At 42.3% G+C, this 22939-nt stretch overlaps 1 protein-coding gene across 1 annotated transcript in view; it reads right to left on the reverse strand.

Annotated features, from left to right (window-relative positions):
• Positions 1 to 21589, reverse strand: part of fstl5 (follistatin-like 5) — a 134878-nt gene extending 113289 nt beyond the window's left edge. The window contains exons 1-3 of the mRNA XM_061079209.1: positions 21573 to 21589; positions 21043 to 21184; positions 12414 to 12444 (exon numbers count right to left, since the gene is read on the reverse strand). Of these exons, the coding sequence (XP_060935192.1) occupies positions 12414 to 12444; positions 21043 to 21184; positions 21573 to 21589 (190 nt within the window). The remainder of the gene's footprint in view (positions 1 to 12413; positions 12445 to 21042; positions 21185 to 21572) is intronic.
• Positions 21590 to 22939: the final 1350 nt, after the last annotated feature.

Below are 22939 nucleotides of genomic sequence, written 5' to 3' on the forward strand. Positions count from 1 at the left end.
TTGTGATGTTCTGAAATGTTATTTTTGTGTTTGCACTAATTGCATGTGTGGCTCAAACAGGGTGGAAAAAATAATGATTTGCAGAGATCCTCCGGTTGAGCAACCTGTTTACCTACATTCTTCCAGTGTAAACCCACTGAGACAAACAGGTAACATCCAGATTGTGTTTATACAAAAACAGTCGTCACCTCACAATTGTTGTGCAATAATGGTTAGGAGTGATACCATAAGCTAGTGTGCCTTTAGGCGTTCAATAAATGTGGTTATCAAAAATAGAAAATAAAACATTAATATTTAACATATTAATATTAAATCATAACTTTAGTTTGACTAAGTTCTCGCGGGGCACCACCCTTCATAGAAGGGAAAGATAGCCAATTTATTGATTAAGATCAGTCTCATTTAGATCTAGTTCACTTAGAAATCTTAATATTTACTATTAAAGATTATATAATGAACAGTTAAGGTTTATCGAGTTCTTGACAGTGTAGAGGTTGGCAAACTTCACTTATGCAACATTAATGACAGGACAAGGTTAAAAGAAAGCATTTATTATAAACATAATAAGTATAAAACACCAATTACTAAACAATATACTAACTAATAAAGATGGGTGTGTGTGTGGGTGTGTGTGTGTGTGTGTGTGTGTGTGTGTGTGTGTGTGTGTGTGTGTGTGTGTGTGTGTGTGTGTGAGGGTCTCGGTGGCTAACAAAGAGAGTCACACCTTCCTGTGATCTTTTAAGATCTCTAAGCTAGCAGGCCCCTCCTTCTGGTCGGGGGACGTAGCTAAGTAGGTGAAGAGATATGCGGGGTCTGTGAGAATGCTAATCAGAAAATGGCAGGGTCTTTGTAGAGCCCAACTCACATTAACCTTGATTTAACTTGTAACACAATATCACCACATATATCAAACTTATAAACACCACACATAATCAATTAAACAGTCTTGCTTAGCCTAGTAAAATTATTAAGCCCAGATAATGTTACCAGTCCAAGGACAGGGAGAAAGTTGCTGTGCAGTTCGGGTAGCAGTTCTGGCTTTTGAAGTCTCTGGTTCGTGTGGTCTGTGCTTCCGCGGTTCTGTTGAGCTGTGCAGTTCAGTTGCTTATTGAATCTGTAGTTCTTACCTGCAGGACACCGAGTCGCTGCAAGGAGTTTAGAAGAAGCTTGAGATGCGTGGAGGTTTTCTTGAGAAGATGAGCTGGAAGCTCGACCTTTGACCTCCAGTTGTTGGAAAGAGAATATTTGAGCTGGAGGAATCCGGTTCCTCCACTCGCCGATGCAGGAGGAAAGGCCAGCGGCCTGCTGTCCTCAGTGGTGGTCGGTGGAGAAGAGCGCTGCTGGAGCAGCCTTCGGCCCTCCGAGGGGTTGGAGAAAGAGAGAGACTTTGGGGGAGGCCTGCTATTATATAGGCCCAGTGGCCTCCAGGTCATGTGGCCAGATTTGACCAATTGGCAGCTGATCCTGGTAGAAATTCGCACCTATGTGCGAAGATGCTGAAACAAAGGGGACATGTTGCCTCCTGGGAGACGGAGTTATTTGACCTTCTCAGGACAAAGAGAACACATTGCACTCTGGGAGATTGAGTATTCTCCAGCCCATGCGGCTTGTGGCTTTCTCAAGACAAAGGCCATGTGCTCTCAGGTTTTGACTTCCAATACAGGCCTGAAAGAGAGGCCTGCCTTTTTGCACAAAAACCATGTCCCAACACAATATTATCTTCATTGTGTTGCCACAGCAAAAATAGCTGGAAGACAACCAAGTGGAAATACATCAATAAACCCTGGAGCCAGTGGACGTACACAATCACAGAATCTAAAACACCATAAAGAGCATCCTCCTGCCCCTGCCAACAGAAAACGTTTGATTCTATAAGTCATGCACATTACCCCCCCCCCCCCCCATGGCAGCTACTACACCACCAACTGTTTCTGTTGCTGCCTAAATGTCATTTGAATCATAAAACAATGACACATGGATCTTTCAGAGGACAGTTGCTCACATTCAACCTTTTCCTTCGTTATTTTTGCATGATATGAATTATTTAGAGAATCTCTGGGTATCATGCTGTTGACTTCATATTTTTTAGCCAATGTTTATCGTCACTTGCAGGCGTTGAGGCTCAGGCGACGCTGGTTCAGTCAATTCATGGAAAAGAGGGAACAGTAAATGAACCTGAATCTACTTTGATGATTAAATTATAATTTGTAAAAAGCTTAATATTTGCTGTTTCCATCCTTTTAAATGTGAGGATTTGATGATTTTCTGTTGCTGTGCATGAGGATAAACTGAATGTTTGTGTGCTAGTGGAACAAAAACATACCTAGAAACTTGAGATAAGCATTAAACAACCAACCAACATGTTCCTCTACACTCTTAGCCAGATGTTGTTGACTATTTAAGGGCGTTTCAATTATTTATGACGTCCTTCAAGAACCATACTAAATTACTGAATGCATATTTACTACGTGTCTTTCCTTAATATGTTGTAAAATTAACTACAGCTTGTGATCTTTTGTCTCTTCTCACAGAGGCGTCTGATGTCAGATGGTATTAAGGTTGGTGATGACAATAATGCTACTCATGAGGTTTTAGCCAAAACAACTTGCTCAAGCACTTCTCACCCTCGGTATTGCAATGTATGGTTTGAGAAGACCATTACTCCTCCCTCGTATCAAACTCTGCTGTAACCCGACATGTAAAAATAAGTCTTGGAGCCCAGAGGCCCCCCCCTTAGCTCTATGAGACACAATGCGGCTGGGACGTCTGTTAATGGGATAAAATCGACACTGCATATCCATCACTCTAATGTGCACCTGCATTTTTATTGAGTTACTATTCTTGTTACTCTCTCCTTTTAGATTTTTCAATACACGGCCATAAAGATTACTGAACTCCACACCTGTGCATAAACGTCAGCGGATGATATGATATTTATATTCATTCACCTTTTACTAGACATTTAAAGAGGTTAGGTGACTTACTATGAAATGCACGGGACAGACAATGCATCAATGTGACACACTTAAATCCTTATAACAGAAAACAACACAAGAGTTTATTCCATTTCAGCAACAAGACTGACACCCCAGAGTGTGCGGATGTGTGTGTGTGTGTCTGTGTGTGTGTGTGTGTGTGTGTGTCTGTGTGTGTGTGCTAGTCCTTGGCTGAGTGCATGTGCTGCAGAGTGGATACGAGAGCACCTGGCAGCCACTTGGCAACTTTCCGTCCCATTTCATTCCGAAGGCCTAATGACTGAACGTGGGCCTGGCTCCTCTCTCATTCGCTCCACATCGGGATGCAGCACTGAGAGCATTTCCACCAACAAGCCCATTTATCAGAGACTGCTGACTAATTGTAAGCGCCCCACGCTTCTCCCATTACTACTTCACATTACAGTGGGCTGTCTGGCTGGGGAGGCAAACGGCAGAAATCAAGCAGTGTCTTGTTCCATGTTGGATATTTGGGGTTTGCTTTATTAGATTTGTACATGAGCTTGCATGTAGTGCTTTCTGTATTTCCTTTTTGTTTAAGCCTAAAATCCCAATGATAATAAGGTAACACAGTGCTGGGAGTAGATAGCTCCAGGTTTAGCTCTGGGGTGAAACTCATATCGAGGCTGCAGGGTTGCAGATAGGATTCCATTTATCTCGTGAACAAACACACAGCTGTGTTGTGGAGAGGCTGAGTTAGTGAGGAATACTCTCCAAAGGTAATTCAAGCAAATACCTTGTTTGTATAAACAATGAATATATTTAGTTCAATTGGTTTGAAATGTCACTGAGCCATTTAAAGTAATTAGCATTCAATGATAATTGCAAAGCATTAAAAGCTCCTCACAGAAACAGTTATGTGATTATGAGGGATTCAATGGTTTTAAAGGGTCAACAAATAAGATTATCACAGAGGAGAATGAACAGAGAAAAGGGCAAAGATTCATTATATTACAGTCATAATGGATTTATACACCTGGTTGTTCCTTCTCTGTTTGCAAATGTTACTGTCAAAGCATTCATTTTGAATATAAAATCAATTCATGTTTATTCAAGCCTTTTGTGTCGAGCAATCAAATAGCAAAAAGTAAATTATTATTATTATCTATTTCAAGGACGGTTATGTTTGTTAGCAGTATGATGCAAAAACTTGAAACTTGGTGGAAGGTGAACTTATGGAAGAACACATTAACTATTGGAACAGACTCATTTAAGGGGGCAGAGTCAGGAAGTGTCTCATTTTCTTTAACATCGTGGGATAGGCGTTTTTTGACATTTTTGTTAAAGCATGTTTAAGTATAATCTTTATCCACAAATCTGGCTTTCAAGTACATCAGAGGATATATAGTTAGTTGTATTGAATGTGAGCAATTTCTAAGTATCTGGTCTAAGAACATTTACATGCAATGGAGTGTTTAAGTGGCCAATCAGTCTCGATGGATGTACATGTAAGTGCTCTCTGTGTGTCACTTTTAAATAGACGCTCAATTCTTGTCAACGTAGCTGTCCTTGAAATGGCAGCAGGAGTAAATGATTCATTGGATATCTCTTTTTGTAAAGGCACTGAGATTGTTGCCAAGTTGAAAGGTTGTGGGATCAAGGCTCTTGTCAGAGAGCCTTCTGAGGGTTATGCTGTTTAAACTCCACAGGAGCCTTTTTCAAAGGGCAAAAGAAAAACATGTAGTGCCACAAAATAGGACGATTTTTTTCCCCATCACGTATTGAAAAATCAAAGCTCACATTACTTTTGCTCGAATAATAAAAACAACAGCAAGAGAGTCGGCTACGATGAAAACCACAAAATAACCGTCTGAGACTTTAGCTCTTGAAGGAAAACAAGAAAAACACAACTTGCAGTTTTACCCCCAAACTGCCGTGATAAGCTGGACCCCCTGCTGAGAGCCAGACTGTACACGGCAGCCAGAGTGTTCTGTCAGTCAAACTGACTTTTTATATCTCTGTATATTCCACCAGTGATACTAACAGTCCAATAACAAAGACCTTTAAAGGACAAATCAGTAATCTGAGTAGGTTACAGAGAGCTCTTCATTCATTTCATCTATTCATGCCTTCTAAATTAAATTGGTCCATTCATGCTTCCTAAGTTCAGCTCTATTGCTGCCTCGGGTATTGAAGCTGTTGTCACTGCTGTGAAACTATTAATGTCAAGATCCTCGGGAGAGCTGGATAAGAATCTTTAAGAGGATTCATATATATGTTCAATGAAGTTATGAACCAGGGAATAGAATAATGTGAAAGGGCTGACTTGCTCTCTCGTGGAGTAACTCTGTGTTTGTCCACTGAAGTGGTCCTGTCATTCAGATAAAAGCTACATTAAAGTTAATCTCGGTCGAGAGCGAGGAACCGTCCTTCAAGATAATGCTCCTGCCTGTGATTACTGCGTTGACCTTCAGATGGAAGAAGATTCCACCGCCGCTGCCAAGCTTTTATCACTATCCACTGTAAGTACCACCGGTTCATGCAGATCACTGGGAATTATTGATGAATCTCAATTAGATTTGTCTCACTTCATTTGATACTACATATTTGGGATGCGGTTTGCCAAAAATGATGGGCATCAACATCCTGGGAGTCGTTTATACGCTGAAGATGAGTTTTGACGGTAATATTGTTGATCTTGCTAAGTGTGCAGCGCGTTATGCTTCCTCTGGCAGAGCTGATGGTCGCCGTGACACCTATCAAACACTTTTCTGCCCTTGCGTGTGTTATTATTTTCAAATAAGCAGTTTAACGTTCTTTGCAAGTTCATTAAGCAGTTCAAAGACCTTAAAATGAATTGCATGCCATAACAGTACAGTGCTGTACGCCTCATAAATGTTACTCTTACGGCCGTCCGTCAGCATTTATGAGCTTGATAACCCACCGCCCCCCCCCTTCTCTATAGCTTCAGCCAGTCAGTCTTTAAAATCTATAAAGTATAAAATCTGTCAAATTAAAACCTAATGATGTAGAAGTGATGTTTTTCCCTTGAGGTAACAGGGAAATTTGCACAATCGGAACGGATCAACAGAAACGTTCTTTGGTTTTCAAAGAAATCAGATGTTACAAGTTCACTAAAATCTGTCTTCCATTAATTTTCACAGGGGCAGTTTGAAAACTTCTCGAGTAGGAGCATTACTTTGATGCTAAAAATGGGCTTTCTATTACAAAAAACTTGAAACCAGAGGAGCGAAGCTTTCAAAATGCTAACTCACCGTTTAAAACTGCGTATCCAGGGGTGAGAGCAGCTCATTTAATCTGCGTTGAAAGATTCATTATTTGAAGAATAATTTCTCACAGATAATGGCTCATTAGGAGTCCTCGCCCAGGCAGGAAGCATCTCGGCAGTTCAAATTATTGCTCATGTGATTCGGGCTCCTGCTGGTTCCTGTTCTAGCCGTGTAATTAGGAGCTGACTCACCTGGGAGACGGGTCAGAGTAGTTAATGAGCAGGTGGAGACGGCCGTTTATCACCATTTTCAAAAATCTAACTAATTTAGGATACGCACTGATATCTTTTGAGGGTTTTGCAAATTGAGATCCCTTGTGATCACGGTTAGTTATTATTTATGATAAAATGAGGACAATTAATCTAATATACAGAGATATGTTGAGAACACACTGGTGAAGCCTATATGATAACATCACAAAAGGTTCTGTTAGACAAAAGTTGAAGCAGAAAGTGTAATCATTGAAGCAACATGAAAGACAACAGGATCCTGCCGTGGAAAGAATCTATATTGAATTGAGCCGTGATTAAATATTATGACAGCATCTGTTTCTTCTTCGTGTTGAGATATTCACAGTGAGAAAGGTTTACACGTTTAACTCTAGCAGGAAGGAAAAGGCCAAGGTCACTTTTATGCCATTGTAAATGTCATAAATAATTATTGACTTATTATAAAAGAAAAGCTGAAATCATCAGGAGGGCTGTATAATCACAGTGTTGGTGGCATGAGGTTAACAACTGGAATGACAACATAACAGCAGGGTCATTACAGGCGTTTGAATACATAGAATTACTCACTACTTTTACAAGGACAGCAATATTCCAACTATTCACCTCCGTCTGAATAAGACATTATTTTCATTATGATGCTAACATGGGCTGCTGGTATAATATTCCATTGATATTGGTCTGATTATCACATCAAGCAGTTGGCAACTACCATATGTCAATGTCAAAAATTCTGTTTTAGAATTTTAAAGTTTACATGCCTACATGAAGCAGCTGAGGTCAGAATACTCAACGTCTGAATATGTATTAATCGGATGGAGGTCATCAGAAAATGCTAATAACATAACAGTGTCTTATTCAATATGTCAATTTAACTTTTGACAAAGGTCAAATCTAACTAAGCTCATGAATATACTGTATTTTATTACAGGTGACAGTTAGAAGCAGCCTGAACCAACACGCGTCCTTGTTATGGACAAAAGACCAGTTTCAGATTCTCGTGGTGTAAATAACGTGTTAGAGGCATTTTCACCTGCTGCTTAGTAAAAGCCTCAGAAGAGAACTGACGACTAAGAGCTGGACAACCAAGTCATGTTAATCTTTCCGTGCATGTGTTTGGGATACAGCCCTCATGCATCCAAATATTTCCAAACAACAGTTAAGAGCAGGAAGTGAGAACCGAGAATACAGATCCGAAGAGCAAATGCAAGCTTCTAAATGCAGCGTGACCGTGAAAGGTAGATCTGGTTCTCTCCCTGAAGGAGGTGAAGAGTTCTACCATACAGTATTTAGGCCAGACACAAGTGTCCTCTTATGGCTTATTAGGTCAAGGAGTATAAGTGGCCTGTAAAGCTCATCAGACAGTCCTGTGGGATTTCAAGGAAAATCCTACAGGTCTATTTTCTTTTTTAACTCCTGATCTGAGCCTGTCAGTGTTGCTCACAGGCAGATGGTGCAGTGCGGTCCCACAGCCCTGTGTTTAAAAACTACTGCACACCCTCTAACTTGATTAAGACCCACTGTATGAAGGATTGCAAATTAAAATGTGGCCAAACAGTGAAAGGATAGACGGAACAACAGGGAGTCTTCCAGTAATCCTTTCTGAGAGGAGAGCAACTCCTGAGTGCAGCCGAGACGAGTTATTAAAAGTGTAACCTGAGCCCAGGGGGTGCTGTGTAATTTTAGAATTAATATACAATTTAGAGCTCGGTGTTTGCAGCCTCTGAATTATTCAAATGTGCGGCTGCAATAGGCTTAGGTCTGGTTGGGCGAGGGCGGCTCCGATGCATACAAATTAATATATTATGTCAGCATAGGAGAGAAGAGGAGATGACATAGATCAGGGAGACGTAAACACTGGAGTCAATCAACAAAACAAGATGCTTGTTCTTGTGCAGAGTTCAACCTGAGAGTTCGAACCATATGGAAATAGACTCGGGTGTTTGATTCGTATTAAAGTTTCTGTCTGTGGGGAAATCTTTCTTTAGTGGCCGTATTTGCATGTACAAAATAAACCTACACCTCCAGTTTGATTTAATACACTTGCTTTGTTCTGTGTTCAATCTAGTGTGGTTCATGCAGCTTTGCAGATAGACTTCAAATAATAACTAAAGCACAGAACATATTGATTGTTCAGTTGTTACAGTGTGAGTCACAAGATGCTGGGTACACACCTTTGTTATTCTGTTCAATGTTGTTCACATTCCAGGCTTTCACTTTGTGTTATGGTGCATTGTTATCCTGGAAGTAGCCTTTCGAAGATGGCCATGAAGGGATAAATGTGCTAATAAACAATATGCAGACGCACAATGGCGTTTAAACCTTGGCTGATTTGACTCAATAGGCCATCACACCGCTAACATTACACCCTGAACTGGTGACTCAAGTCCTGTTGGATCCAGGGTTTCATGCTGTTGACACCAAACTCTGACCCACACATCTGCTGCCTCAGTAGAAATCCACATTCATCAGACCTGGCTGTGTGTTCCAATTCAACTGTCCAGTGTTGGCGAGGCTGTGCCGACTGCAGCCACAGATTTATATTACACATAGTTCTAGTTATATGAGTTACTGTAGATTTTCTGTCATCGGTCTGTTCATTCTCCACTGTCCTCTCTGTGTGATATCCAAAACCAATCTGGCACTAACAACCAGGCCTCACTTGAAGTGACCAAATGTCCCCAGTCCTCCTAACCCATCATCCGCATGATGTCACACATTGCACTGCTGCCGCACGATTGGCTGGTCGGATCACTTCATGAATATTCAGGCCAACCTGCGACAGCAATGTGAACACAAACACATCATTTTCCTGGACTCATGAAGTTAGTCCGCCCTTGGCACCGTCGACTGGACAGATGTGACCCGACAAACCTGATCAGCGCCTGTGCAAAGGAGACAATGATGAGCTTCCCCAGATATATTAAATCTGCCTTGTTTTCACAATCTCAACCACATCTGTGAAGATTCATCCGTCAACAAATTGATTGGACAATATTTTGAATTCCAGCCGTAAATTGACACTGGTTTAAATGGTGTTTTGGCAAAGACGAATATTCTTTAGCTGTATGTTTTGATATTGTTTGCATTTACGGCCACGGAATCTATTTATAGTTTTGTGGTATAACCGCAAGTGATAAAAGTGAAATATCAACGGTTTTCAGTACTGAACCTGATGTGTAAACACCGACATAACTGCGCTTCTATTGTCTCTCGACGCTTCCTCCGATGAGCCCGACTCATCCTTCACGCCGCCTCTGACACTTTTTACACGTAATGAGGATCGTAAGATTGTCTCAAAAAGTTCCATTAGATATTTCACGTGGCTAAATCAGGCTATTTATTCCGTTAAATTGCATTTCACCGGCAGCCCAAGGTCTCGGCGCAGCCTGCATAACAAGCTCGGCCGGCGTGGCACCGGCTCGTTCTGGGACTCCAATTACAGAGCATCCTGGAAAGCGGCTGGCATTTGTCTGTCTTTGTCTCTTCCGTGCTGACATTCGGTTCCAGTTTATAGGCCGCTGCATTCCTCCGTCCCCCACCCCTCCCTCCCCATCTGTAATTATTTTTTGTTTTCTCATCCACACTTAATGTAGCAATATAATATCCCTCCATCCATTTCTGAAATTGCTCACCTCGCTCAGGGTAACACATTAGGTGGAGACGGGTTGCCGGTCCATCATGAGGTGAGGAATATAACAGTCTCAGACAATTGAACGCTGAAGGGGGGGGGCAAGTGAGTGTAAGTGCCGGCTGTCACCTGGTTTTAGATTTTGAGGGAGCAAGGAATGTTTAAAATATCAGACAGGAACATATTGCTCTAGGTTATGGACGTGGTAGAGGCTCTATAACAAATCTATCCCCACTCATTCTCCATTTTTGCAACTTTTCATGAATGTGAACTGACTCACAGTTCTCTGTCCAGCTCCTCCTCTTGTGTCTCCAGCCGTCCATTCAAATTGTAGCTCGTGACGTAGCTTGTAAAATTGAAGTTTTAATCCCAAATTGGCCTCAGTTGTGTAATAATGAGAAGTCCCCCAACGAATCGGGTGATGCCTGAATTATTTATAGTTTCCTCCACAGTTCGCTTGCCTTCTTGTTACTGGGGCTGTAAATGAGTTTGCTGAAAACTGGCCAAAGTGAGATCTCCCCCCTCAGCTTACTGAACATGGCGCATTAAAGTGAATCACAGCAGACAGCTGGGGCCGCCCTTTATGGTAATGCACCCTCTACAATTACTGCTTCGACCTTCCCCGGTGAAGAAAAATGGGTAGACGTCCATTTAGAGGCCCTTTCAAACACTTAGTGGCAGACATGTTGGGCAGCAGGGCCACCTCTTGCCTGACATTGACTCCGGTTTAGAGGAGACAGAGAAGGTATTAGAAAGGTGACAGGTTGACAGATGAGATGCATCTGTCAAACAGCGAGAGGACCACGGCGCGTTAATGCAGCCGCACCAGCCTCCACCAGGCTGCTGGAGGAAGCTGGTGGTGGATAATGGTGCAAACTACTGCTAAAGGTTAATTTTATTAAATATGAATATTGATTTAGAATCTTATCACTTAATAAATTACCTGGCAGAGTGTATAAAGATATAAATCTCATTGAAAATATCAATCGCAATGTTCCAGTGCCCAAAGCCACATTTCCATATAGTTTAAATTGTCAAAATTCATATCTGTTAAATGTTATAATGACACCCATTAAGAAAGGCCACCACTGAATATGGAGAACTCAAGCAATTTGAGACAATAACAATTTAGTCAAAGTGACATTTGTGAAAGTGCAAAAATTATCTAGTCCAGGTTCACAGATCTGTTTTCTTATTATTCTGTGACAGCAAATTAAATATGTGTAGATGTTGTACGAAATAAACAAAATACTATTTAATATGTCAACTTAATACGAGGAGACGATAGCTGGCAAATTGAAAAATAATGATCATGAAATTACCGGTTTCAAGTCTAATGTAAATTCCGCTCACAATCAGAGCACTTCACTCTCACGTTATGATGTCTGTTATTTCAGCAGAGTGATTCTCACTCAGCCTGAAAGCAGAACGATGAACCCGACATTAAGAAACAATACGCTTGTTCAGTGGGGCACAGAATTTCTTTTTTTTTTCCAACCCATCAATCATAGATACCTGCTCGCCTAACCGAGATGTTTCATCCACCACGGATCACTGCCCAGGCTGAAGCTGAAGACATGTTTTCTATTGCTAAAATTGCCAAGTATACAGTAAGTGAGGATAGTTCTTGATAAAAAAAAAGAGTCTACTGAAGTGGCTGTTCTAAAGATGCCTGATTAGAATGGGCTGTTTTGTAATTGAGCAAGTGAAGACCGGACAAAGAGCTGGTCACCTGTTTATTCAAAGTGGGAAGCTATGAGTTCCACAGGCAGACAGAGACTCTAAGAGATGGATTAGATAGATGATATAGATGTTTGCTTGTCCCACAACTAGGTTTCTCCAAAGCTTGGTCCAGACACTACTCTACAAACAAAGCTTTATCTACATGCAGCAGTGGCTGGTGGATTCCAAAGTGAGAGACTTGCTCTGTTTCCTCCATCCAGCATTTAAAATGTGAAAAAAACCTAACAAGCTGCCACCACAGCAAACGTTCTGCCCAGAGGAGACGGGTTGGCTGCCTGTGTTAAGATGTGATTATCAGGTGAGATATCCTTGTTAAACCTAATAAACTGGTTGCAGGAAAACATGTGGGTGCCTTGCTCCAAATGAGTTTCCCAATGCAGAGCTTTGTTAGAGGCTCTTTCTGGAGCTTTCCAATAAAAAAGTTAAACTCTTGAATCTTTTAGACAACGGGCAGTCCGGTCCATTCTGCAGCAGACGAGCTTCGGTCACACTGTGGCCTCCATCGGACTACAACCCTGATCCTAACCTGCACGATGCCTGTGCATTGCATGTCAGGGAGGAATCGTACAAGAGAGAATTGGAAACTCACCTTTTATCCTCAAGCTCTCGGGGATCCCATCCTGCTGGAACAAAGACAAAGACAAGACCACAATTATAATAAACCGCACGATCACAGCATCAACAACATGGCAGAAGGATGAAAGTGAAATCGTTGGAGCGTGCATCATAGATTTTTAGAAGTGTTCTACGGACCACTTAATACAATTGAGTTCACACATCGATATGTGAAGAGATGTTCTGAGAATTTCACTCTGAGCTCGTCTGCGGGAAAATCCAGTTTGACTGGCAACAGATGCATCGATGATTTAGACATTAATGTACGATTGTAGTATGATAAGAGGTCCTTTGCCTCATTCAAATTAACATTATTAATACATCATTGATTGGATAGCTATCAGCTTTATGATTTTATTTTGTCAACTACCCACAATTCAATTATTTCATTGAGGTGTCTCCTTTTCAGATTTACTGCGTTCTGTTTTCCAATTCCTAATTTCCCCTTTATCTCCATCATATTTTCCCTCACTCCATTTTTCATAACAGCACTTATGGATCCCCATGCCGGTCTTGTTTACATCATGGTTGTTGTCTTTCTTCCTTCCAGTTATCTCCATTAAACAGTTAGTTTAACAGGATTTAATAAACATTACCTCACGGATTGGAAACTTGGATAAAAACTATTACGAATAAACAAAATGTGACTGAACTGTTTTACACAGAAAACAGAAATAATCCACAATAACAGTGGAGAGACATATACAAAAGTGTAAATGCCCACAACCACTTGAGTAGTAGCACTATACAAAATTTAGAGCTGCACAGCGATTACGGCTGCAGAAAACGCTGCTATCAGGATGACTATTCTAAGTAGCTGCTCTCCACAAATAATGAATATGAAAGAAAGAGGCATAAATATTTGATTTCCCTACAGTGGAATCTGCCGAGCTCATCCCTCTCGTGCTTGTGCAGAGAATGCAGCCTCCCTCGTTACCAGCTGCAGCCGATAGGTGCTCGGAGGAACATCCGCCGTGCAACAGGTCGCCTGTCGATAATGAACAGCGGTCCCTGACTGCCTACTGAAAATAGATTGCCCAGAAAATCTGCATACTGTATATTTTATATTTTCTTATACGAGTTGATTAATCGAGTACATTATACATTAAAAGCATTTTACTTCTACTGTAAAATGCTGCCTGTAACCTAGAGATCTGGTTAAAAATGAATTTGGACTGCAGAAATATTTCAGCTCACTCCAGCGATTGATTACACACACACTCAGTGTTAAGTGTTGCTTATGCAGTTCTTTACAATTACTAACTTGGTTGTACGGGTCCAGTGAGACCGGAGCTGGTTTAAGCACAGAGCAGAACACTGTCAGGCAGACAGGGCTCCGGCCCAGTGGCACCAGTCCCAGTTAGTTCACACAGGAACAATGTTCTCACCATGGACTCTATAAAAGATGGACGAGGAATTTCCACTTTCTCACACTATCCACACATTAAACAATGAAAGACCACGCTCTTGAATAAAGATAATACAGGCTCCATCCATCAATCTGTGTGCGTGTGTGTGTGTGTGTGTATGTGTGTGTGTGTGTTTGTTTGTGTACTTGAGTGTATGGTGGACACATGAAAAACATCGCCTGTCTGGTACTGAAAGTTCTTATAAGAATTTTGTGAATGCAGTTTTGTTATTGGTTCGATACTTTACTAATTTCCAAACGCGGTTTTTTCATCTTTGCATTTTGTCACATTTGCATCGCAATGCACTCAGTGAAATATCAAAGCACTCCTATTGGTACAACCCACTTTCTGTTTAGCCAATGAATGAAAAGCATTCCCCTTTCTGGTGTAAGCATGCTACTTTAACAAACAGCAGTCCGGCATACTAGGGGTTTGTTTTCCTTATGTTTGTCTCTTTCTCTGTTATTTATTTTTTCTAAATGTAATTGCAGACATGCAATAGGCAGACATCTATTCTACCTTGATGTCAGTGTTAAAGATAATTATTTATCTTTAAGGGGGGGGGGGGGGGGGGCTCCCTTCCTGCGCTGTAGGTTCCACGTGAGTGTGTGCCGAGTCGAGACGTGTCAATCTGAACCAAAGTTGTCACTCGGATCAAACCGACATCGCACGGAGCCGCGCGGCTGTCATGTCTATTAATAAGATAAAATAATTCTACAAACTAGCAGACAGCTAAGTTTAATAATTCATCAGGTGAAGAACTAATTTTTTCTTTTACAAAACCTTGTTGAAACCAATGAGCACGAAACACCTGTGGCTGTGTGACTCTGTATCCCCACGCTTCGTCTGAAGGAGGTGACATTTAGAAGTGCACTACAGGTAGGAGGATATCAAATGAGGCCTATTTGCATACGGCAGACAGTGTTCACACTTCATTTGTCTGAGGAGCGTGATTCCCCCCCCGGCGGCGGCTGGCAGCCCCTGTCTCTGCTGCCCCGAGACTCCGGGGACAGTGAAGCACCCAGCTGTACAACCCGTGGCTCATCTGCCCCTGTCATAGCGAGCTGGCTGACCGCCCACATCTCTCTCTCTCTCTCTCTCTCTCTCTCTCTCTCTCTCTCTTCATCACTCAACACCCCCCACACTCCACCACCAGCACCCCCCCCCCACACTCCTCCTCTTATACACCTTCAGAATCCACATCCCACACTCGTGCATTTCCACCAGCTTCTGAGAACACTTCAACTTGTAATGTATAACAGCTGTAAATCATGAAAAGACAATTTTCCACACCGTGATTTATTTCCAGAGTCGAACTTGTAGTGTTAAAAAAAAAAAAAAAAAACTGAGCCGTGTTTCAGCTTCTGGTTAAATATCCTGTTTGGGTCAAAAATGTTGCATCCGCTAAAAAACTATTGGAGAATCTTGCAAATTTGGATTTAGTTTAGATGATGATGGTGTGAACTTCACTACGTTTGTGGTTTATTGTGACTCCTGACTGGACAGATGTGACAGAGAGGAAATCAGACGATCATCATTATGGTCTGGATCGTGTCATGAGAATAGAATAACTGTTCTGTTGGGGCGGCATTTCCTTCTTTCTTTTCAAACAGGATAGTCCGATGTTTCCTATGCTAAAAGGACATAAGTTAGGAAGCATTGAGGCTCCTTTCCTTATCCTTAACAGAATTGGAACAGCTCTTATAATGGCGGCCACTGAAATAGTTCCTAGTCATTTAACTCAGTTTGGGGGGATCCTAAGAAAACTGACCAATCAAAACAAACATGAAGTATAATCTGATAGATCTAATTTAATTGTTGATGGGTGTGAACTTGTTGTTTCATAGCCGATGGTGTCTAGACGCTGTTAAGGTTTGTTTGCTCCAATGTCAGCCCAACTCAGAATCAACTTGTTTCTTTCTCCAACTTGTATGATGAAAATTAAACAAGGAACTTGAGAGATGAACATTGAGACGTCTTGCCTTCAAAGTTAAAGATTCAGGTTGTAGCCGCCAATTTAAGGAGAACTAAACTAAATAAATAAACGAGTAGCCTGAGTAATGAATGCAATAATTGATTTACAGTTGTATATATGATTCTTTTACAAAATGCCATAAATGTTTGTCGAGCTCGACCCCTGAATTCTAGAGATTCCCTGTGTAGTGACTGTTGCCTGTGTGGTTGGCTGAATATTGCAATAAGTCTACATATCAATAACACACTAACGACCCATAGAAGAGCAGAGATAAAAATAAATAAAAATGAACATCAGCATCTGCATTGACATGTTGCTGCAGCAGATTGGCGCCATGCAGCGTCTGCTCCTTCAGCTCCCGTGGAGACTTTACAGGAGCTGGTTACCGCCGCTGTGGGCTCGCTGCCATTTGAAAGTAGACAGCTCATCAAGATGAGTGACAAGGGCTGGGGCTAAAGCTGACCAGGAGGAGGAGGAGGAGGAGGAGGAGGAGGAGGAAGAGGAGGAAGAGGAGGGTGGGAATAATCCCGACAGAAGCCACATTTAAGACAAACATTGCAGCTTTCCCAGCAGCTACGCTACATAAAACACTGTCTTCTGAATTGTGTGATTTGTTCTTGTTATTTCTAGCGTCCCTTCTCTCTTTATCTCAATCTCATTTACTCGCCCGTCCTCCCCCCTTTGTCTCTGTTTCTCCCCCACTCTCCCTCTCTGGGTTTATCCCCTGTTAATCTAGATTTGTCATGTGGCCAAGCCGGCCCTGGACGGATGGGGCTTTGCACACAGTCGTCGTCCTTGCCTCCATTTTGTTTGTTGTGTCATAACAGCTTGATGTCAGAGCGACAAACTCTCAGAAATTGCTTTTGTCCCTCGCGTCGAGCCGGGCCTGGCGACTTCTCCACCAAATTTTCACAGAGTACACATCAAGCCTCTCCGTCACTTTCACAGCGGAGCTCAGCGGGAGAGAGAGCCCGAGTGAAAGAAGAGGATTGAAAACGAGCTCTCTGTGTTTCAGGATCTTGAAAACACCAAACGTCACATTCTAACCATTTCTAATTTGGGCTGAGTTCTGATGGACGGGATTCTGTGTCCTATACTTGACCTGATGGGGAGGATTTCACAGCGACTTTCTGAAATAATACCATGGGAATTATGGGTAGAGCATGTGACCAGCTGTTTATGGCCGAGTGCCTCCTGGTGATTGAAGTCTTTGTGAGGGAAGCTTATAAGGTCGTATCCTATCCTGTTACCCTTGTCAAACACTCTCCTTCAGAGCTCAGGCAGAGGCATACAGCTTTAACTCCGTCCCTGGCACATTACAGCATGAAGTAGAGCACAGTGCTGTGAGTGAGAGCAGGAGGAAATTAATGCAATTATGTTGCTAAAAGTATATTTGGGCGTTTCTTGCATATCTTTAGATGGAGAAAGTGAGGGAGAGACAGGAAACTGGATGAGAGAGAAGTGAATTTCTGTCGGGATCAGACCAGCATCTTCAGTGTTTTTGATGAGTTTCTGATACATGTTGTGTGTAACTTCTCTTTATTGGTTCATGAAGTGAATCATCTTTCTCTTGTTTTGATTGCTGTGCTTGTTCCATTTTTATTTCATTTGAGAGATTTGATTATTATTGTTATCTCCTCCGCTGGGGTTATGTTTTTTAACTCCAAATCCAGATCTAATAGATTTCCGAGGACTGTCGGGTCTTGACAGAGATTTGTCTTCTACTCAGTGCAGTTAGAGTTTGTTGGTTTATCACCGGGGTAACACAAAAACTAGCCAACTGACTTGATTTCGACAAAACTTGGTGGAAGGACGGGACGTGGGCCAAGAAGGAATCCATTCAGCTGCATAATTAATGAATTTCATCCATTGATCTTGATTCAAAAATATCTTTGCAACTGATATCTATGAATTTGTGCAATTTAAGGCAACTTGGACCTTGGTGAAGGTGTGTGGAGTCGAACCAGGGACCTGCAGCTCAGTTTCCACTTAAAAATACATGAAATTATTAAATTAATATTTGTCCACCTCCTAATATCCTTTCAAAAAAGGTCAGAAAACTTAAAATCCACTTCTCTGTGACCTCTGTTCTAAATCTTGACATTGCGTTTCTGAAACATCTCATTTTGAAACAGCTGTATTGACAAGTGGACGACCCGCTCCTCTCTGGCATCGAACCACCGGTGCAGAACATTCTCTCACCAACAAAAAAAGGCCGATGACATATCTTGGAACTAAAAGATCTCCCAATGTGGCCATCTTTCACCGGAGGGCTGTAAATCTCCACCGGCTGGTTTGACAGGCGGATGGATGGGCCGAGTTTACCTCTGTCCCCCCCGCAAGACGAATTGTAATGGTATGCAGATGCCGTAATGACATTCCTCTGCGATGTAATCACAGAGCCTGGCACATTAATTTCATCCGACCGGAAAGGCACATACATCATTTTTGTCGCCTCTCGTCAAATCCTGCGCTGCACGTGGACTGTACATTACTTTAATTATTAAAGTCACACTGGTTCCAGACCAGCGCCGTAAAGAGAGAGGGTGTCAAAGAGAGTGTGTTTGAACAAGAGGAACTGTATCATACAAAAGATTAAATCCTGTCTTTTGGAAGTTAACTGTTTAACCTTATAAACGTGCCCGTGTGGAGTTTTGTCTTTATACGATCGGAGACAGATCATGAGTCAAACAAGCAGTTAAAGTCAGGGCCGAGTTTTTCCACCTTGGAACGCGAGGATTCAACGACAATGTCAGAGTCGTAAAGGGTTTTTACGAAGTTGCATCACAAAGGTCAGTCTTAACCTCTGGCTTACAGTGATACTGGCTCTTAGTCGCCTTATCCCCCCCACCCTCCTCCTCCTCCTCTCTCACCCTGAGCTTTGGCCCAGCAGGCACGGCAGAGTCTGAGTCTGAATCCTCTGGGTTCTAAAGGTTAATTTAAGCTAATCAAGACGCATTTTAATGAGTCACATCTTTTACGAAACTATAAAACAAAACCTACATAACGCACTAGATGAAAAGTGAAAACTCCTAGGTCTCCTTTTAACACAGGAGCACATGTGTTGCCCTGCCCATAGATAATCTTACATCACAGCCATCTCTAACACTGTCCTTACAGAATGAAATCTAACACTGTCTAAGCAGAGGTAGACATTGGATTATTTGCCTCTCTCTTCCCTTCTGTGTACAGCATCCCGGCCTGGAAGAAGTGCAATCTCTGCAGTTTCCAAAGATCATATTATAGGATTTTTGGGTAAGGAAGTTTAAATCGCTTTACTTCCCTGACACACGTAATTTTCTGGATATAGTGTTGGCTGGAAAAGAAGCTGAACTCTTGCCCAGTTGCTATCTGCCGTCCTCGTGTTGTGTCGAGCGTCTCCCTCAGCAAACGGTTGGAAAAGGTCAGCGTGTGTTTGACCGTCGTGTCAATTCAACAGCTTTGCATCGCGCCCGGCTTCTCACACAACTCTGAGACTGTCTAATGACTTTCCTACCATCTGTTTCCACTGTGTCCCTCTCCTCCTTCTATCCACCCTCCCTTTACAACCACTATCAGGGCATTTTATTTCCACGCAGATGTAACTTAAACCAAAAATGTGTTTGTGTGAATAGGGTTGCAAAGGGGCGGAAAGTTTTCGGTAAATTTCCGGAAAGTTTCCATCAGAAGTTTAGCTCGGGAATTTTGGGAATTTTGAAAAAAAAAAAAAAAACTACGCAAATTAAACGCTGAGCAATAAAAACAACATTCAAAACTCTATTTTAAAGATGTATGGAATGCAGCACACACTGCACGTTGAATTTCAACCCTCCACTGTGCATTCTTCCATCACATGCACAGATAATTCCCAGCATCCTTCACTCTACAGCAGGGCTATTGAGGCCTGCTGTAGAGTGAAGGACTAGTCAGGTAAGTTTCAATGATATTACTGGGGAAAATTTATTAGCATGCTGATTGAGGATTGTTCATCTGTTCATCTAGCCTATTTCCATTCATTTATCCATCAATTGTAAAATATTTTTACAGACGATTCCAATTGTTTGGCTAACTATTTATATCTCTGGCATTGCATTAGTGTTTTTTTACAAACTTTTTTCTCATCTTATTCTACAGAACAATGCCACGTGCACTCTCTCATGTGTGGAGACATTTCACCTCATCCAATGTAGAAGGAAAGGCTGTGTACCTTTGCAAATACTGTGCAAAGACCTATGTTAAGAATGACACAACGATGCAGAAGCATATAGTCAAGTGCCCAAAGTTTCCTCAGGGCTCAAATCAGCCTATGACACAACAAAATGCTTATATTTATGTCTGAATATGACAAGGTAAATACAGTTAGTATAAATTACCCACAACATTTCCAGTTTATTCCCGTTAATTCCCGTATATTCCCGTTTATTCCCGTTAATTCCCTTTAATTCCCTTTAATTCCCATGGAAAGTTTCCAACTTTGAATATTCCCGGAATTTTGCAACCCTACGTGTGAATATGGCAGACTTGAAGCAAACGGCAAAACCATTTCTATATTTTCACCCCTAATTTGTTATCTTTGATTGGCTAGCGAGGAAATGCGTTTGCCAGGGAACTGACTTGCAAAAGGGTCACATGGGAAATATGTAGTGGACGTCCATAAGCCAACTAATGCCTCTTGACAAAAGACTTTGCTTTACTCGAGTCCCCGTCTGCCATTACAATCCGGTTTGTTTTTTCACAGTCTGGCTTTAATTGATCCAACTCGGTTACTCTTGAGTTTTGGAGCCAAATCAGACAAAACAAAAACAAGAGGACGCTTCTGGTTTAGAGGGCGAAACACTTCTTTGAGTCGCTGTAGAAGGAGATAAACAAAAAGATTCTGCTCGCGGGGTTCTGCCCTCTATCAGTAAGATTCCAGTGACATCTTTTACTTTAAACTTTTCCGCTTTGGTGCCATGTAAAAAAAAAAAATGCTCATTTCATTCAGAGCTCATTTTCATCTTCGCTCAGCTGTGGCTCGCAAATAATCTGATGCTGTCTTTGAAAAGACAGTCCCCTGGCACAGAGGGAGGGATAATGAATCATCAAGTGTTTTTTCAGTGGGCAGAAAAACAACAACCACGGGAGAGTCATCTGAAGCGAGAAGAAAGTGCCACTGTAATTAGTTTTATACTTTGCAAAAAAAACGCACATAAGTTCTCTTGTTACGGACGGCAAATGGAAAAAAGAAGGCGGGTCAATACCTTGTGGCGGAATCTCACGAGCGGTCGATAAGGCGGCGATCCGAATCCCTCCTTGTCGGGTCTCCCGTCGGCGCCGAGCACAGCGAGACCCAACAGGAAGATTGCCGCCGACCACCATCTGTCCGTCTTCATTGGTCTTTTCCTTTCAGAAAGAAAACAACAAACAAGAACAGTGAACACTCATCACCAGCACTCCGGAGGCTCAAGACAATACATCACGTCAGCAGTAATTAGTGTGGGAACAATGGGAACCACAAACTGTCACTGGTTTAGACTCGCGCCATCAATATGTGCCCAGCACCAGTCCAGATTAGATCTGCTTTTGAATCTATTACATGGGGGGGGGGAAGACATGATAAAATCAAAATAAGGAAGACAAAGAGCCAATATATTAAGACAATTAGAGTCGAGTGTCTAAGTTGAGCAGCCGTGATGAAGCTCAGGAGATAACGTCTGAAACAGTTTTGCTTTCCCTCTTAGAGATGTGGCCCAGGACACGTTCCCATAGAGGGTGAATATTCACTTCTCACCTCCGACACAACTGCATCTTCAATTATTCATTACGCTGTGTAAAAACCAGTTTGACCTCTGCGTGACATGAATTTTACACAACCAGGTTTGTGAGGCAGGGGTGTGTGGGGGGAGAAACAGCCCCTGTGAGAATGTGTGACCCATAAACTGATGTTCAAGGAAAAGCAAAGAGCAGGAAAATGCAGAGGAGGGCACATGATGTGTTAGCAGTGACATCATATTGCCTAACACACAAACGCACACACACACAAGGGCGGCTGTGGCTGAGGGGTAGAGTGGTCGTCCTCCAACCTGAAGGTCAGCGGTTCGATCCCCAGTCTGAACCATCTGCATGCCGAAGTGTCCTTGGGCAAGATGCTGAACCCTCAATAGCCCCCCATAGAATAACAAAGTGCTGCAAGTAGATGCACTGTGTGAATGTGTGTATGAATGTGAAACTGTACTGTAAAGCGCTTTGAGTGGTCTTCATCAGACTAGAAAAGCGCTATATAAATACAAATCCATTTACACACAAAAACATGCACACAAGCATTTTGCCAAAAAATCTGCATCGCATTTGCTCACTTTTTTATTTTTAACCCACAGCTGCATCTGCTTTTATCCCCGAGGTTCTTTTTGTGCAACCACATAACAAAAACTCCCCTTTGCCAGAGTCGCTGTATAAATACATTTGACTCGACTTGACTTGTTGATTTTCACCGGGCGAACGCTGAGCTTTACTTCTCGAGTCTCTTCAGGCCACCGGTGCCTTGTCATCCTCCTCCGGCCGAGGCAGATGACTGACGGCAGGACGCTGACCCGGCCTCCTTGTTCTTCTGGAGTGACACTGAGTCAGACAACACTGGCCCTGCCGTGGCAGCTCTGTGGGCCCACTTGCTATTCACCAGAGGTCAGGAGGTCGTGCCGGGGTGTCGGCATGTCACTGTGATGTGCCGGAGAAACAGGGAGCAGTGAAACTTTTATTTCCTTTTGACTTTATGTATGGGAGTTTTTTTATTGCCTTCCTGAGCCGCCCGACACCGACTGCTTCCCTGCACGCTCTCTCACTGTGAAACTCCATCTTTTAATATCTTCAACAAACAAGTTTTCTTTCTTTTTGATATGAAGAACTTGGTCTGTTTACAGTATATGATTATAGTATTATTCTATAAGAGGAAGGAATATAAATCGAGTGTATTTATAGGGCGGCTGTGGCTGAGGAGGGCGGCTGTGGCTGAGGGGTAGAGTGGTCGTCCTCCAACCTGAAGGTCGGCGGTTCGATCCCCAGTCTGAACCATCTGCATGCCGAAGTGTCCTTGGGCAAGATGCTGAACCCTCAATAGCCCCCCATAGAATAACAAAGTGCTGCAAGTAGATGCACTGTATG

This window comes from Limanda limanda, chromosome 10, assembly GCF_963576545.1.
Source record: "Limanda limanda chromosome 10, fLimLim1.1, whole genome shotgun sequence".
NCBI classification, from domain to species: domain Eukaryota; kingdom Metazoa; phylum Chordata; class Actinopteri; order Pleuronectiformes; family Pleuronectidae; genus Limanda; species Limanda limanda.